Source organism: Pipistrellus hanaki (assembly GCF_964339955.1).
Source record: "Pipistrellus hanaki genome assembly, chromosome: 2".
NCBI lineage: Eukaryota > Metazoa > Chordata > Mammalia > Chiroptera > Vespertilionidae > Pipistrellus > Pipistrellus hanaki.
The window spans coordinates 21,381,089-21,400,034 of record NC_140504.1 but is presented as its reverse complement, the minus strand read 5'-3'; the positions used below and the strand labels follow the sequence as shown (position 1 = coordinate 21,400,034).

Sequence of the window (18,946 nt, the reverse complement as noted above, 5' to 3'; positions counted from 1 at the left end):
CTTCCTCTTTCCTTCCTCCCTTTTTTTTAAAAAAAAAAAAATTTTAAATGTTTTTTATTTTTTTATTTATAGAGAGAGGAAAGGAGAGGGAGAAATATCAATGAGATGAGAGAAACAGTCACTGGCTGCCTCCTTCATGCCCCCTATTGGAGATCAAGTCCACAACCAGGGCATGTGCCCTGACCAGGAATTCAATGAGTGACCTCTCAGTATATGGGACGACACTCAACCACTAAGCCACACAGGCCGAAGCTCTTCTGCCCCTTCTTTCAACTGCTTTCCCCACAGAGGCAGCTGCACTTTCCACATAGGAAGGATCGAGGGATGCAATCGGACTGAAGAGGGGCAAGGAGACTGGTCTTCAAAATGCAAATGCATTTATAAAGCAAACTCACTAGTGGAAATTTTGCTTACATTTTATGTTTGCTTACATGATGCTGAGGGAACGTGATCGAGAATATAGAGAAACCCTCCCCTTCCTCTACAAGCCACAGTCTAAGAGGAAACATTACTTATTACCTATAGTTTTAATGCAACCATTTTAATTTTAAAAGCTAATATAAATCCAAATAAAGCATGTAGTTTAGGTAATGCTACTAACATTGTGCCAATAGTCATTTCTTGGTTTTGACAAATGTACCACAGTTAGATGTTAACATTAGAGGAAGCTGTAAATGATATTTGGAAACTCTGTAATGTGTTTGCAACTTATGGGTAAATCTAAAGTTATTCTAAAATAAAGTATTTTTAAAAAGTGAATAATGTTCCCTATTTTTTTTTTTTTTTTTTAAGGGAAGTGGAAAAAAGCAACACATCAAACTTGTCTCCTTTGTTTGAACTCGATGCTGACTTTGTACTTAGGGTCTGTAATTTTCAAGAGGAAAAAAATATAACTTCCCAACCTCTCCACTTTCAACAGGCCCACTCAATAGTAATGTAGTAACAGCAGCAATTAAATAAAATCTCAACATGATTCAGCAATATTGAAGTTTCATTGGATGCCATACGCCATATAATAAGAAATTTTATCAAACTCACCCCCCCCCCCCCCCCCCCCCCGCTCCCCTTGGAAGTAAAATGTTCCCAGGTGAGTTTCCAGCATATAAAAGAACTGAGGCCACACATCATGCAGTGCACGTGTGTGTGTGTGTGTGTGTGTATGTGTGTGTATTTATGATTAAGAAACCAGTTTCTTTTCATTATTCATAAGTAATGAAAAACAAGTGTTGAGACATTTCTTTGAATCCAAATAACAACTCAGTTTTTGAACTGCTTTGAAGATGAGACAAGTTAATTCGGAGAAATGGGATGTAAATAAGAATTAAGTGAAATAAGAGCATGTTGTATAAGGTAATGCTTCCTTTTCCCCCTGGATGTTATTGTTTCAAATTATTTTAAGCTCCTGAAAGGAGAGAGGAAGCTACTGTGGAAGAAAGGAGTCACTTGCTAACCTGACAAGCTCAGGGGAGGCCAGCATGGCAGTCTTGCAAACTCAGAGACCTAAAAAAAAAAAACACTCAAAATCAAGATGGTCTGAAAATTAAATATTTAACTGCAAATAGGTTATAGTGGGCAGTCAGGTCCTAGGCCCGATATTTTCCCTGACAAAGATCAGCTTAGATCTTCATGGAGCCCATTTGCCTTTTTGCCTCTAAGATAACATATCTGTGAGATGTCTGGGTAATTTGTAACTTCCCTTTTTCTAGAGCCCCTGGGGCACAACCTAAAGTGGTAGGCGCCAGGACAGATACCACAAATTCCTTCATTATCATGTTAATTGTTCCTGCACTCACCTAAGTATGTGTCCATAATTTTACTTTTTATCCAATCCCAGGGGTTTCCCCTCCTTTGCTTTCACCTGCTTCCTTAATCCATCACCAATGAATTTCATGTAACCCACCTATGTCCCTCCTTTGATTGCAATGTATAAATACAAATGTAACCAGCCATTCTCCGAAGAATTATCTCAATTCGTTGAGGTTCTACTTCCCGGCTCAAATAAACTCACAAAAATTCTTTATAGGTTTCAATGTTTTGTTTTTTTTGTTTTGTTTTTTTAATGTTAACACTACTCTGGTGTCAGGAGATGTATATGAACACTCCTTCAAGAGTTTCCTTCCCTAACATCTCTCATTTCTAAATCTCACCAGACTCTCTGCAAGCCACCCCCACTTGCCTCCACCTCCCCTCACCCCCACTTCAACGAAGTCATTTAACCTCGTTGGGTCTCAGTGTTCTCCTCTGTAAAATGAGTAGATTGGGTTGGGTGTGGGATGAGAAACTGGGAACCCAGAGGCCATATTTTGCAATCACAGATCTGTTTGTTAGCCCCCCAAAAGTATGTGTTTCTTTCAAGTTACTTGCCAAAATTTCATTCTGAACATATTTCTCATCAGATCCGGGCCTGGGTCTTGGGCTTCTCCTGACACATCAGAGGGCTGTGATGATATTCAAACATGGCGGGATGGAAGAACATCCCTTTATCCCTGGGGCCCTCCAGGTCCCCACAGTCTTCCTCCCACAGGGCTCTCTGCTCTCATTGGTTACCTAGGTGGCCTCTGCATGCACCTGGCTTTGCCATCCTTATCACAATTCCAGCTCTGATATTCTGACTCCCAGGGTCATTGTTTACCAGTAAAAGAGAGCTTTAACCATACTTCCAGTGCCCTGGGGTCTTACTCATGTGTTAGTACAAGCACAACAATGGTGTATTTACTTTGCTGAGCATTTCCAAATGAAACCCAAGAACAATAATTCTAATTCTGAAACCACCATACCACAGTAGAGTAGGTATTCAGAAAGTTTTCAAATTGCTGCAGCCTAATGTTGTTCTTCTAGAAGGAGATCTTACTTGAAGGGCTATTTGGGTCAGACTGTGGATAACTAGTACTCTAACAGGAGATCACTGTTTACATAATTTAAGTATTCAAAAATAAAACCCCAGTGGTCTTCTCGCTTACTCCCTACAGAACCAATTTTAGAGTGGAAATAAAAAAGACAGAGCACTTAAGACTAATACAATGTCAAAACGAACCCCAAATCGTGTGACATTCACAAAGGAAAAAATTGTAATTTTCATACGTAATTTTTTACGTCTTAATGCTCTAATCTCAGATCTAAATTTGTAGGTCCTGGTGCCATGAGGAGAAAAACAGAAGGCTCAATTGGTTTTGAAACTATGTGGAAACATGTTCTTTTTATAGGAGAGGAGACTAGCCTTTGAGTTCTTTTCTGAGACACCGTGCCAGGTTCCCACGGGACCAGGCCCTTCTTATTTTGGAAATAAGTTTAATTCTAATCTTTTTCTGGAGAGGAATAGGGGCCACAAGCTACTTTGCTGATGGCCTTGACCTTAAAAATGTTATAGCATTTCATAACACAGTAGCTTTTTTGGTTTTGTTTTTACGTTTTAATGCTCTAACCTCAGATCTAAATTTAAAACACGGCTGGAGATCTTAGGAATGATGAGGAAATTACCTCATTCCCTTTAAACTGTTTTAGACAGCAGAGTTCTTTCCCTATATGGCAAACCAAGAAGGAAGCAAGAATCAAGTTACACTAGGTAACAAGCTGTGCCACAACTTACCTGTGGGCATGCCCACAACCTGCTTGTGATCAAGTGGACCCTGGTCACAGCCAGCTACCTGTCCTTAGTATGTTGTCTGTCTGTCTCTCTCTCTCTCTCTCTCTCTCTCTCTCTCTCTCTCTCTCTCTCTCTCTCTCTTTCTCTCTCTCTCCCTTCTTCCTTCCCTCCCTCCCTCTCTCTCCACAGGGTCCCTAAGGCAGCAAGGCGAGGAGCCTTCGCCACTAGAGGTACCCCGTACCAATGAGTCATTTTCTTACAGACTTTGAATTGGTTCTCTGTGCACACAGGTAAACCTGCATAGGAGTAGAAGGGGAAACTGAGGCAGGCTGAGGACCACAGCCGGGGGTATCCTAGAGGAGGACGCAATGGGTGTGTGCTTCTGAGGGGCTAACAACAGGGTCAGAGGGCTTGGGCCAGGGAAGGTGTTGATAGACAATGGGTGGCTTGGAGGCCTGGCTGTGGGGCTATGGGGCTGAGGGGTTGAGGGGCTGTGGGGCTGTGCTCTGTCCGCTACCCTCCCTCACGCCCCCTAAAAACCAGCCCCTCCACCTGCCAAACGGAGCATTGCCTGCAAAAGCCAACCCGCACACACTTTCTTATTAGAAGCTTTTAGTAAGACTTTTTTAAAAAACACAAGTCCATGAATAACTCAGACATGTATTTCTACAAGGAAGAGTTCTGAAGGATCAATCATCTCTATTAGGACATGGACAATAAAACCCTCTGGAATTGATGAATTTGTAGAAATCAGCTGCCCACTAATGCATTGCTTCATGTAACCCATAAAAAATGAAAGCTTTTTCTTTTTTTGGTATACTATGCGAATATTCCAAGGAAGAAAGATTCACAATCACTTTCATGAACCATAAATACTAAGGAGAGACTATGAAATGGAAGAGGGGAAAAAAAGAACATGATATTGCCGATGATGGATAGACCAACAAAAGAACATTCAACTACAGATAAATATAAAATATTTGGGGGGAGTTGTAGGGGTATCTATAAAATGAACAGATACAAGTGGCAATTATTAGGAAGTTAGATATACAAACCAGACTAAAGAAAACAGATCACTCTTTCAGCTTCCAGTAAGCTTTGCTTTAATGCAACTTCACGTCAGTGAGACTGAACTAAAAATATTGTATGAGTACTTTTGGAGAGCATCATCCTGCGGCCGAACAAACACTAATCAAGTTCATTCCTATCACCTGAGAAATTCCTCGCCTAAACCACCACCTTTTGAGTTATATAGAAAATGCTACAGAAGTAGGAAAAAATGGGAATAGCCTAAAATCACACAACAGATTCTGAAAAATAGGTCTGGTGGCAAGAAGAGAATTAGGTTGAGTTTATGCATGAATGAAAACAGAGAAACGCAAGTGATAAAGGTGGTGACAGAACATGCTTGACATAATTATTTAACAAATATTTAAGGGAAATAACAACATTAGTCATAAAAGTAGCCTGAAACAAAACAAAGGAAACAAGCAAAGTACATATGGAACAATAAGGGCCCTCACAGATCTGATGAGGAGAGTGATAACTACAGCTGTCCTGGGCGTGAGCAGAAGAACTAGCGATGACCTACCTCTGCAGATTCAGCTGGAAAACTCAGAAGTATCACTCAGGGAACATAAAAACGCAAAGCATCACCCTTTCCTAATGCCCATTTTCTGTTCCTCGTTCTCCCCCAGATACTAATGAAGCCAGGGGTTCTGATGGAGACTGTTGTCTGGGCAGTTTCTGAACTCCACAAATACCTTTCTCATCTTTTTAGTCTTATTGGTTTTGTTAGCTTCCCATGTGGGGGGAGCTTATCATACAACATTCACTTGCAATTCTGTCTAGATGAGTTTCCACTTCAGGGTGAACAACACGGAGATCTTCCCTCCTCTGTCTTTCTGAATCCAGCACCCCTGCATGGCCCTGACAGTCAATTGACAGATTTTGTAAATGGAAGTGATGGGCAGGGAGGTACCCGAAACCTCGCCGCTGCCTTCTCTGCCTCCTTCAATCCAGGTGCCTCCTTGCAAAGTTCTCAGGAGCCAGTCACTGGTCATCTCTTGGCCCCATGTCAGGAGAGGCCTATGTGTTGCCCAGAGTTAGAAAGCAGGATGGACAGCCAGGAGAAGTTGCTACCGGTGGGAAAAGAGCAAAGACGGGAAGGAAATCTGCCATCCCAGGGAGAGCACTGTTGTGTTGATGGAAATACATGCGGTGATGGGTCGAAGTCTGAATGGGAGAGAGCAAGTTTATAAATGTCGGACAGCATGCGTTTAAAAAAGCAAACAAGAAACAACACATTGAATACTGTTCTACCAAGGGATGAAAATTAGAAGGCACGTCTACATTGGAAAATCTTAAATGAGACTGGGTCTGTCCTACCAATTAAGTTTTGAAACACCTATTTTTAAGAAATTAGCTGAAGTGGGGCAAGCTGATGAAAGATGGGAATAGTGAGCCCAAGGACATGAGGCTGGTCAGGCCTAGACTGAGAAAGTTGGGTGAAGTTTAATCTTCACAGACCTGTTTCCTCCTTTGAAGATGGTGGGGAGGGTTGGATGAGATGATCTCTCAGATCCTTCCTAGCTTTAAAGTCTTATTACTTTGCTACTAAAAATGCTCAATTTCATAACTAACTCTTGAATTTCTACAGAGGTTGTGTGCAAAATCATCATCTCCCAGCCACTGGCAGTATAAAGCGCCATAAAGCAGTATCTGTCTAACAGCCCAAGGGGAATAAAGCAGCTAAAGAAAAAGCATTTGCAAAAGCCCTTTTTGTTAAAATACTTAGGACTGAATTTCAAATGTAAGAAAACAAAACCATTCATGTTTTCAGGGGCAAAGGTCTGGGAGCAAAAACAATTTTCTGTTTTAAAATGCAAATGTAATGTTACAGATGCGCTTTGAAGAAAGGACCTAGAATTACTATTATTAGCACTAATAAGAAATTTCAGAGTGTAGCAGTTTCTAGTAAAGTTTAAAATTAAAGGGTGTTACAAAATAAGTTAACCAACCAGGTATTCATCAGATGTCTATTCCTTATTGAATAACTGAGCCTATGTGTATGTCTTTATAGAGAAGAGGGTAGATAAGAGGCCAAGAATATAAGACAATGCCACTAAAAGAGCCTGGAACCAGAGCCAGAAGTTGACAGGTTTAGCCTAAGTCTTGCTAGGCATGAGACTTTCGGCAAATCCCTGAACCTCACTGGGCCTCGGTTTTCTCATCTCTAAAATGGAAACGCTTTGTTCAATTTCCAGATCTCATGAGGAGCAAAGGTGCTAATGAACACGAAAATACTCGAAACTAGGAAGCCCTTTAAAAACCTAAGTATGAGGAAGCGGTACACGGTGGAACACAAGTTCAGAAGAGGTTGTTCAGGCTGCGATGATCACATACAGCTCTCCCCAAAGTGATGGGGCCCTGCAGCAGCAAATGCTGGGTGCTGTGGTGGACAGTATCAGCAATGCCTGGACCTTCTGGACTTTCAACTTAGCAAAGAGCTCATGGTGGGAATTCCCCAGAGGGAAGAAGGCGTGCCAGGTCAAAGGCCCGGGAGTTACAAATGCACGCAGAGCCAGAAAGCATGGAGGAAGGTGAAGGATGTCAGTGGTGAGATGTTCAAAGGGCTCAGAGAATATGTGATGAGAATATCTACGTCCATGTTTCAGATATGCACCCTGAAAACTTTCCTTAAGATGTTTCAAAGGACCACTACGTGTACACCAATTGGTAGGCAGAGATTTCATTGACTCTAACTCCAACATTTCCAAAGGCTGTTCCACCATAGGGTGAATCATCTGATGGTAGCTTCAATACACACAACAGTCCCAGAACTGTGGTTTACCTGCAACCTATTTTTTAAACCCAATCACATTTCTTTAAAGTCTTGAGTATATGCGAATGGAGAAAGCAGCCTTGGTGGCTCTTAAACAAAAAGCAACATAAATTAGAAAAGCAGGCAAAGGTGGCACTCAACATTTCAAGGAAACGGGTCCAAGAACACGATATCCTTAGCCCTGGTAATTTCTGGTCAGGGTTAAAAAAAACAGAATGACTTTACCAGTCATGTAATGCTCTCTAGCCAACAGAAATAAAGTGTTTACTGCACACCACACAGAAGGCTGCCGAATCACATCACTTATTAAAGTTATAAACTTTACTATATTTTGTAGAAGTAATAAAGGCCTCTTAACTCAGTCTATAAAAACGGGAACTCCTGTAATTTAAATATAGCCCAAGTAACTGTGGAAACAAATACTTAGCCATTCAAGCTTCTTTAGTGGTGTCATTGAGGACCTGGGCTGTAATTCTCATAGAATAATACACTGAAAATAACCTGTAATTAGTATCTTTCTAGGAAGAAATGTAGGTAACTTAAAGTTTGCTACTAGTTAATGGTACAAACAAATAAAAAGACAAATTATTTTCGAGTACTTTGGAAATAACTTCATCAGGAGAATTTGCTTTCAATTAACATGTCGATTAAAATTTTTTCTTATCTTCTCATTAAACAAGGGGAAATGCACCTGTCGTTGGCACTAAAATATAATAAAACTGGAATTAAAACGCATCAGTTGGGGCTACAACTAGAACTCTTTCCTAATTTAAAAGTGAGTCCTTTACTTTTTGAACAATAGGTGTAAGACATGGGCCAGGTGCTTGCTCCTTGTTTTAAGAGAGAGGGTGGCAGTCACCCCAGTCACCAGAAAAGCGATGTCCTGCAGGGTCCAAGGATCCAGATGGAATCCAGCAACCAGGGGGAGAGAAAGCCAAGGTTAGAGTGACTGTGTTCAGAATCATGGCGATGACAACGTAAAATGGTGCAACTTCTTTGAAAAACAGGCAACTTCTTAAACAGTTAGATCCACACCTACCATACGACCCAGCCATTCTACTCCCAGGTGTTTACCCACGAGAAATGAAACACTATGTCTCTACAAAGATTTGTACGAGAATGTTCAAAGCACTTTTATTGGTAACAGACAAAAACTACAAACAAACTCAAATGCCCATCCACAGAGGAATAGGCTATATCCATAAAACGGAGCACCACCTACCAACAAAAAGCAGTGAGCTACAAACATACACAGCAATACGGATGAATCACAGAACAATTATATGCTGAGTGAAAGAAGCCCAACGAAAACTGAGTATCATATGATTCCGCTTATGTTCACTTTAGAAAATGCAAGCTAATCTATAGTGATAGAAATGAGACCAGTGGCTGCCAAGAGACAGGACTGGGGAAATTACAAAGGGGCACAAGGATACTTTTGGAGGGGAGAAATATGTTCATTATCTTGACTTTAATGATGGTTTCACAGGTGTACACATATGTCAAAACACATCAGATTGTATACTTCAAATATGTGCAGTTGATTATATGTCAGAGCTATTTGAAAAGAAGAAGAATCCAAAGGAGAGAGAAGTTGGAGAAAAATGTGAGTTTCCAGAGACAGAACAGCTTAAACTTTGGAGGACCACAGACCCTGAAAGAGAGAAAACGGCATGGAAAGATCGATGAGAGAGAAGAGAAACTGGACTCCATTTAAGAAAAGCAGTCCACCGAGGCACTGGGCACCCCCACAGCACTTGGTGATGTGGGCAGAAGCCCCCTGAGTTAGCAGGGAGTGATACTGTGACAAACTGAGGTCCTGGAGAAGCAGGAGTAAGAGAAACTCCGGTTCTCCCTCAGGGTTATCCAAGCCAGTCCACCAGGGTCAGAGCTGGCAGGGAGAGGAGAATTTAGGATGAATACAACCATTTGGGAGCCCTTATAGTAAACTCGCCTCCCTGATCTGAGTCTGACATCAAAAGCATCAACACCGCATAACCTTCTTTACTCCTTAACTGCGTGGTGGTTGAGCTTGAGCATTTACACACCTGAGGAAACTGAGGCCCTGGGTCATTTAGTGATTTCTCCAAGGCCCTCAGTTTTCTCAATTGTAAAATGAGGAGGGGTGGTTAGCTCTGTGGTGTGTGGGTCATATACTGGTAAGTCCTTCATTCATTCATTCATTCACGGAATCTTTCAGAGCATACTATATCCCAGGCACTGTCGCATGCTGGCAAGACCTCTGCACTCCAAAGGACTCCAGAGAGACTAAAAATGAACTAGATAAGGTAATGTCAGGTAGAGATAAGCTCTAAAAAAATACACCAGGCGTGCCTGAGTGGGGTGGGAGTGGAGTGCCTTCTGCTAGGGAGTTTGGTCAGGGACAGCAGCTCTGAGAAGTTCAGAGTTGAACAGAATCGGGAATAATGAGAAGGAACCAGCCACCTGATGATTCCAAAGGAGAACGGGCACTAAGCATATGTGGTTCTCTTCTCAGGTGAAAAGAAACCTACACTCTCTCTCATGTATCCCCCCTCCGCCCAGTAACACAGAGAAACTCCATTTACACACAACTTTCTAAAGAGTAGCTAACATATCACTTATTAGAACAACCCCTTCAAGGCGGGCTTTCTCTTCTACCTGACTCCCTCATTATTTCTACGTTTCCATCCTAGTGGTTATAAATTTTCCCACTCCTTCCAGGCAGAAGTAAACAGGATTTAAATCAGTGTTATGATATCGATGTATAGTAAGAAAGAAATCCTACACTGTGATCCGTGTATACATAAAAATGAAACAAAAGTTTTAAAAAGTCAAGCTAACCGCGTGCAAGGCATTGTCATACATTCTATTGCATTTCATTTTCCTTAAGGGATAAGGTGATTTCAAAGGTAATTCATACTTTGAAAAACACTATGCTAAACTAACATTAGCTAGTAATTTGGTTCAAAGACAAACAAAAACATGGAAAATTTTAATACTGAACCACCTCCCCTCCCCCTTATTTCTGTACCCATACTCACTTGAAAGCAATGGAACCCACATTTCTCTGTGACTTGTGGAGAAAAAGCCCAGAAGGGACATCTTTCAGGAGGACTGGGGAGTGGGGTGGGGTAAGGAGAGGAACCCCAATATGCAAACTGTTCCCTAGGTGAGGACATAACCTTTGGCTTGCAAGATTGCCCAAGAAGGAAAGATTCACAAAGTCTACACTAGGGGTGTCGAACTCAATCAGAGAAGGGGCCAAAATCTAAAATCTAGCCTAAATCCCGGGCCGAATGGTTTACTGAACAGTCATAAACTGACAATGTCATAAACTGACAGCGGAGTGCAGTGATGAAAGCGCGGTGCGGGCCACATTGCAAGGCCTGGCGGGCTGGATTTGGCCCGCGGGCCTTGTGTTTGACACATGTGGTCTACACAAAAACAAGAGAAGGTGTGTGTGTGTGTGTGTGTGTGTGTGTGTGTGTGTTGGCAGAGGGGAAGCTGTCAGCAAGCCAGTAAACTGTAGGTGCCCAGCGGACTGGCTGCCTTCCCTCACCACAATCCCAGCTCCACGGGGACAGATGTGTGACTGTAGCACTGAGATGATCATACTTCAAATTCAGTACATCACGCAAGGGGTGCTCCATAACATGTTGTCTAATAACTTTTTGAATAATGAAGCTCATTGTCACCATCAAATCTTAACTTCACATGTATACCCGGTTATCACATTCTCCTGGATATAAAAATGTCACACAATACTAAAGAAAACTTACTTATCTTCAAGTCATTGTTTATGTCCAGAGAGCTTACTGAGGTTTTTTGTCTTTTTTTTTTCTCAAGCACTAAGCAGGAAAAGGTTGTTTCCTATTGCAAGGTACAAGGAGCCACACTGGCTGTAATAGAAAGATTCCCCATCTGCTCGTGGCCAGGGGTAAACCTGGGATTAAAACGCGTGTGTTAATTTAATAGGTAATTTCTCCAGGGACGCTAACCAGTGGGCTCTGTCAGCTAAGGGCTCTCTCTGATGGAAACCGTGCCAATTTCCCCGCGAAACGCGGTTACCATCCTCACCCCTGAAGTCACAAGAGCATGCACCCAATTTCCAGTAGCCCCAGGGCCCTGGAGCCGGAAAATTACACCTGCAAGCCGGCACTTTCCCCACGCCGCCACACAGCTGCCACCACGCACAGAGAACGCACGCAGCTCATTTCCGCGGTGCCCTTCAGCCCCACTTAGGGACATCATTAATGATCTCAAATTACAACTGTTGCTGCATCTCCGAGCGGTGATGGATAGGGGAGCCACACTCATGATTGCTTTCTTCCACATCATGTATCTGCTTTCCTCTCGGGGGCACAGAAGATGTGGAGACAAGTCCAAACCTGTCAGAGCTCCTTACAGATGCAACCCTCCTGGCTCTCCCTCCTCACTCCCTCCCTCTGCCCCACTCCAGCACCCCTCTCTCTGGATTTCCAGCTTGGAGGCAAGTGACCTCCAGTGAGGAAGTGCAAGAGGTTCCTTATTAAAGCAAGGAGAATGCATCGGAGTCAGGAGGCAGAGGCTCAAAACGCCTCCTCCCGCATCCTAGAAGCAGATCAATTCACCCGGCTCTCCAGGTCCACAATAGGCCGGGCTTCTAAAAGGAAGAGGCTTAGAGCAGGAGGGCAGCCCACCCTTTCAAACACTGGAGCATCCGCTTAAACGCGAGATGGAACCGGCCGCGCCGGCAGACCAGAGACAGGCGTGGGCAGGCGAGGGTGTGCGTGAGCCCAGGGGCAGCCTGTCCATGGGCGAGAGACATCCTCAGTCGCCGCGCAGGGAGACCCGCCACGGGTGACACATCCCTGACTATTAACGACGTCAGATGTCCCCCACAGGCACCCGGGCTGCGGTGCCCCAATCTCCCCGGATCTATTTTCAGACAAGTGACTCACAACCTCGTCTCTCCCTAAGTCATTCCATTAAAATGAGTCGCCGCCGCCGGTTCCACTAACCCCGACTTTCCGCTGCTCTCCGCTGGCGGCCCCTCCCTCCCTCCTCCACTCCGCCCAGCCAGCAAATCCAAACAGCTCGCAGACGGAGCCCTAGCACCGTACCCCAGGGGAGCCGGGGGGGGGGGGGGGGGGGGGGGGGGAAGGGCAGGCTCTCCCTCCCGGCCCCCCCAGCCCCGGGGAAGGATGAATGGGGCCTCAGGCTGGCAGCCGGAGGGCGCGTGCGGGGATGTGTCCGCGGGTGCGCGCGCGGGCGCGTGGGCAACGCACCCCGACCAACTTACTGAGGTGGAGTTGGTCCTCCCGGGGCCCTGGCTCCGCACCTCCTGCTCCCGGAACTGCAGGCCGGCCAGATGCTTCTCCAGCGCCTCCCAGTCCATCGGGGGCATCGGGGGCTCCTTCGGGGCGCACGTCCCGCTGTCCGTGGGCTGCAGGCAGAGGCCCCCCGACACCGCCGGGCCCCGGCCGCGCAGGCCCCCCGCCAGCTGGGGCTTCTGCACCGCCCGGCGGGGGACGCGAGCCCCGCCGGGCCAGCCGGGCAGCACCACGGTGTTGCCATTGTGCCTGAGGTCCTGGGGGTCGTGCGGGTGGAGGTTGCCGTTGGGCAGGGGGGGCGGCATGGCGGTGGTGGCTCCTTTGCCGCCGCCGCAGCTGCGGGTCCTGGCGCTCACGTCCCCCGGTGGTTCCCGGGCGGGACAGCGGTCATCCCGGTAGCCTCGTCCGTCGCGCTCGTCCTCCTCTTCCTCCTCCTCCTCCTCCTCCCCGTCCTCCTCCTCCGGCGCCCACTCATCAATCACCTTCTTGTGGTACCCCGGGAAAGGCTCCTCATAGTCCTCCAGGGCAGACTCCAAGTCCAGGCTGCCCCCCGGCGACGACGAGGATTTGCACTCGGAGCACGGGGTCACTTTGGCGGAGTTGGACTGAGAACTGGCGCGGCTGCTGCTGCTGCTGCTGCCGCCGCCGCTGCTGCTGCTGCCGGCGTCACTGCCTAGATCCATCCCATCCTCTCGGTAATCCTGGGGGGAGGAGGAGGCAGAGAGAGTGAGCTGCCGCCCGGCCGAGCGCGCTCCGGCCGCCCGCCGCCCGCCGCCGCCGCCGCCGGCGCCCCGGCCCCGCGCGCTGCTGCGCCCGTCGGGCGGGAGGTGCGGGGCCCCGCCGGAGGCCTGGGGGCGGGAGTCGGCACCAGCCTGAGGCATCCCTCCCCCCTGGCACCACCAGACTTTCCTCCGGGCAAACTGATCCTCAGATCAGCAAAGGGGGTGCCCGGCCGCCGGCGCGCACACTTTCCCGAAGAGGAGCCGCGGGGCGCGCGGGGACTTGGCGTTAACCATTTTGCGCCCGCCCGGCACCCCGCCCGCCCCGAGGAGGATTCTCGGGGAAGCAGACACTTTCCGGGAGAATTCTAATTCCCGGCGGGCGGGGACGGGGAAGGAGGTGGGCGGATACTAAATTCGCACCTCGCTCTGCGGGCGGAGGCCGCCTCCCGCCCCGCCCCGCCCCGCCCCGCCCCGCCCCGGTGGGCGGCGGGGAGCCCGGCTACTTTCTAAGGAGCCGCGGGCTGCTCGGAGCTCCGACTCCCGCCTCCGCACCTCCCCGCCTCCCCGGCTGGCTCCTCCTCCGCTCGCCGGAAGGCTCGGGGGAGTAGGTGGGCGCTTGGGGCTCGGGCCGAAGCTGGGCGGCTCCCACCGGGGCGCCCCCTAAGGTGTGCGGGCGGGCGCGGCCGCAGTCCCCGCAGGCGCCGGCGCCGCCGCCCGGGGAGGAAGGACGCGCCCTCCCGCCGGAGCCGGTCCCGCCGACCGAGCATGCCCAGAGGATGCCGGGCGGGGCGCGCGGTCCGCTCTTTGGCTTTCGGGAGGCCGGGTGGGGATGGCGTCGGAGTGGCCGGGGAAAGGCCGAAGGAAAGGGGTGGCGGGGACCTAGGGGCGCAGACCCGGCCCAGGAGAAGGGGCGGCGCCCTGGAAAGGGTGGTGCATTGTAACCCCCAGACACGCCCGCGTTTCCTGGGCGCGTCCCAAGCTCTCTCTGTGGGTACTGATCACCCCGCCTAAGCCAACGGAGACCCCCCCAAAGCGCGGGCTCCACGCTTCCTAACCCACGCGTTAGTCCCCGAGGGATCCCCCCCTCCTCCCTAAGGACATCCCTCCCCCATGCGCGCACAAACACAAGCCCCTGCGGGAGCCCGGGTGACGTGTGAGCGGCGGTCAGGCACCATCATTTCCCTCCCACCTTCCCACACGCTTCCTCTCCGCAGCCTCGCTCCTCCAATCTCCCAGCCATCTCCCCTCCCAAGTTCAGGCTGTGGGTGGGACCTGTTGCTTCAGCTCCGTTTCCTTCCCTCCGGGCTGCAGGCTGAGTGAGGAGGACGACCTCAGGGAGGTGTGTGTATGGGGAACAGAGGCGGCAGTGTGAGTGGGACTGATACCTGGCACGGAGGTGGAGAATCTGTTCGGGTGCCTCCAAAGCCCCCTTTGGCCACCTCCAACCAAGGAGGGGAAGAAGAGGACATCCAGTGACATGCTTTTGGCACACTGTATGGTTTGCTTCTTCCAGTTTTTTTTAGGAAACTGACTCCAAGAACCAACCCTATGCTGGGGTTTTCAACTAGATGAAGGGGAGATCCTTTCCACCGTGTACACGGACATACAAATCACCATGTACATACAGATCAGCAGTGTACACGGACATACAAATCAACATTAAAATTTAAATATCTTACAATTCCACGGGGGAGAAACAGCATTTAATGTTACGATGGGTTGAGGAAAACCAGTTTCCTTAAACTTCCAGATGTGGTCCTGCTGCTAATTATCCCCAGTGACTTGTAGCCTGGACCAGGCCACTGCCCTGGCTGGTGGCACAGCCCAGCTGCCAGGCAGAGGACCAGGGGGCATGCTTAGGATTCTTCAGTAGGGAGTGGCAGCCATTTCTTCAGGGTCTTAAGGGGGATTGGATGTAGAGACCCTGTGTTTAAGGGAGGCTCTTTCCTCTCCTAGGTAGGCCTGAGCCTGGGAAGCTAAGCTAATCTTCAGACTTTTCTGGAAATGGCAATCTTACAAATAACAGGAAAAGGGAGCTCTTTGTGTTCTGGGGCTCTTTGCAGGGCCGGTTATAACGTAGAATGTCTTTTACGGTAAGATCTGTCAAGAGCCTGCCTGGTGCTCCAAATATGGTTTGCTGCAGAGCCCTGGGTCAGCTGGCTGCCTGCTGTGGGATAGAGGTGGACCTAGGAGTGCTCAGAGATGCGGATAGAAAGCATTGTGTGCTGGGAACCAGATAGCTGCTTTTCAAGTAATATGTCACTTGGCAAGGCTTAGGTCAGAAAAAGCTTCTTGCCCGGTGGCAGGACACAAGTAGACAGACAAGTATTGATTAACTGTGGCAATAAGAGACACTTGTGGCTGAAACCGCTTTGGCTCAGTGGATAGAGCGTCAGCCTGCGGACTGAAAGGTCCCAGGTTGGATTCTGGTCAAGGGCATGTACCTTGGTTCCCGATATATCCTCAGTAGGGGGTGTGCAAGAGGCAGCTGATCGATGATTCTCTCTCATCGATGTTTCTAACTCTCTATCCCTCTCTCTCTTTCTCTTTGTAAAAAATCAATAAAATAAAATTAAAAAAAGAGACTTGTGGCCTCAGTGCAATTTTCAGACATTGGGACCTCTTCAACCATTCACCCAGCCTCCCTCCTGGGCTTCAGCTCATCCCCCCTGCTGCCCAGATGGTCTGTATTTGGGGAATGCAAAATAAGGCCTTCAGAAAACATTTGGCAAGTAAACTCACTGCCAAAAACGCACGGCATTTTGAAGCCAACCATGAACATCTTTGGATGATCTGTCCTTTCAAATTATTTTTTGACCAGATATTCTGGATCAGATGAAAAACCACCATGTTTCCTTTCTTCTTTTCTCTTTATGCAAGGTGCCTGGCTAGCCCCGTCTCCATTCTGTTTCCAGCTTTCCATCGCCTGCCAAGAACTTTGGGACAGGAAGGCCTGCCAACTCCGAGGCTAGCAACCAGTCTACAGATACGTCCAGCGGGATGGAGAGATGATTTGCAAAGTGATTGAAAGGTCCTGTCTTCCTGTTTACAGAAAGTCTCCTCAAGTTAGGGGCATGGAGCTTACAGACTTAGATTCGTCCCCTTCAACCTTTGTAAATTAAACACCAGAGACATAAGTAAAGTGAGAGCCATCCCAGATCAGCACCTTCCTCCATCAATCACCAAGTCCTTTCCCTCTTTCATACCCCTGCCCCCACCCTGGTCTAGACCCCTTGTCTTGAAATTACTGAACATTCTCCCAACAGTCTTCACCCATTCTCCTCTAACAGTCAGAGTGGCCTTTCTCAGATACAAATATGAACAAATCTCTCTCAAGCTTCATTATCTACCCCCCGCCCCCCAACCAGGATTCCTCATTCCCCTTAAAGAATCCGTGGCCACCCCCCCCCCCCCCGAAACTTCCTTTGGAAAATCTCTATTCATCTTTTAAGTCTCAGGTGAAATGTCACTTTCTCTTGGAAGACTCCCCTGATTCTCTATACCTATCCGTAGAGTCAGGTGACCTCCCCAAGCTTCCATGACACTCACTGCACTTATCACATGTGCTGTATGGAGGTTGCTGTTGAACTGCTTATCTTTACTACTACTACTCAAGCAATCCATTTGATATCAAGATCCAGGCCACACATGCATATAAAAACATATGTAACTGAAAAAATGTTTTATAAACTCTTATTTTGTAAAATCCTATCCGACTCCATTTAAAACAAAATCTGGGCACACTTCATTATATTGATTTCACAACCTTTAAATGTGTCAGGGCTCCTAGTGTTAGAAAATACTCTAAATTCCATGAAGGACGTAGTCATTTCTATCTTGTTCATGGTAACTGGAGTGGAATAGGAGCTTCATCAATAGTGGATGAATTATTAATTATTAATTTTAACATTCAATTCCTTTCATCCTCAAAAACCCTATGAAGAAACTCTTCCCCATTTATAGGTGAGGATGCTGAAGACAGTGGGGTTAAGAAACGTGCTTAATGTAAAAAAAGGTGAAGAGCCAGGTGGCAGAGTCAGGATTTAAACCTGGGTAGTTTGGCTTCATCATCCTTGCTCTTAGTCACTCAGCTAAAATTCAGTATCCCTTGGCCCAGAGGCATATGGACGGATTTACCAGCAAAAATACCGGAGGGGTCTCCTTGCAGCAACCTCAACCTCCTATCCTGCAGCGGCTCCTCCGGCAGCAGTTGTGTCTACATAGAGAGGAAGGCAGCTGGCAAGAGCAGCTGTTCTCTTCTGCTCACATGTGCTCGACCTCCTTAACTGTCAACAAGTTCAGCAGATTTCAGCAAGTTGGGAGATTTCATTGTGCAGAGAATACAGACATCTCAGAAAATGAAATTCCCCATTGGTTTGAACTACATGCCTTAAGTTCCCCTCAAAACAAGTCCTTGAGGAAGATAGCCACCATGAGATTGGGTTGTTCAGTTTGGTCATGGAGAGGAAATTGCAGTGATACTCAGAGAGTAGGGATGAGGGCATACTCCTCAGAGGTCAGTGCTATTTATAGGATTCTGATCGGTAAAGACGACACTGGAGAAAAGACCTGATTGAAATATATTAAGGAGTATAAATAGGTTGGAAACAGATGCATTTGAAAAATTCCCCAACGAATTCTAAAGTTATTAGCTCTAATGCTAAACTTCTCTAAATTATGGCATTTAGAGTAACAAAAAAATGGCTGGCAATGGGGTTTGAATTTCATCTTTATTACACATATTGCATGAAAATCATATGCAGTACACAGGTGCTCTCTTATTTCATCACCTGAATGTAACTATGGAGATTTTTTAAGCACTGTGGCCAAGGAGTCCTGGGTGTAGAACATCTGGGTTCAGTTCCCAGCCCTGTCTCTAATCAGCTTTGTGAACTCAGTTTCCTCATGAAGGAGGCTGAACTTCATGATATGGTGCTAAGCAAATAGTAAGAATACATTGAATGAATGAATGAATGAACTAACAGCTTCTTCCAGCTTAAAGACTCTTGGGATTTCATCCTAGATACTGGGATATCCTATATAATAAAAGCCAAGTGACCGAACAGCAGAATGACCAGTTGACCATTCGCTATGGTGCATACTGACCACAAGGGGGCAGACACTCAATGCAGGAGCTGCCTTCTGGTAGTTAGTACCCTCCCATAGTGGGAGCACCACTTGGCTGACCAGGATGAGCTATGCTCCCACAGCAGGCCAATCCCCGCAGGCCACGCTCCCCACCAATGCACAAATCTATGCACAGGGCCTCTAGTATAGCATAAAAGCATCTCAATTGTTTCATTGCCTTCCTTGTTAGGAGATACAAAGTTAATTCCTCTACTAACTTCAAAACCAAGATTCTTCTCCATTAAGTGTGTTGAATGCATAGTATTCCTTCTTTATTTATGTAGAGCTGGTGGGTTGATCTCAACATATTAGTCTATATGTAAAAATACTTTGTAAATAAAAGAAAGAAATCAATTATATTTTAGGTGTACCAGTA

At 47.0% G+C, this 18,946-nt stretch overlaps 1 protein-coding gene across 3 annotated transcripts in view; it reads right to left on the bottom strand.

Moving 5' to 3' along the window:
- LOC311618458 (schwannomin-interacting protein 1) overlaps window positions 1–13,626 on the bottom strand; it is a 116,219-nt gene extending 102,593 nt beyond the window's left edge. The window contains exon 1 of one of the 3 annotated variants that reach the window (XM_084876020.1): window positions 12,691–13,626. In XM_084876020.1, coding sequence (XP_084732146.1) covers window positions 12,691–13,602 — 912 coding nt within the window. In that variant the 5' untranslated portion in view covers window positions 13,603–13,626. The remainder of the gene's footprint in view (window positions 1–12,690) is intronic. The other 2 variants (XM_084876024.1, XM_084876021.1) reach the window with 2 other exon arrangements.
- Window positions 13,627–18,946: the final 5,320 nt, after the last annotated feature.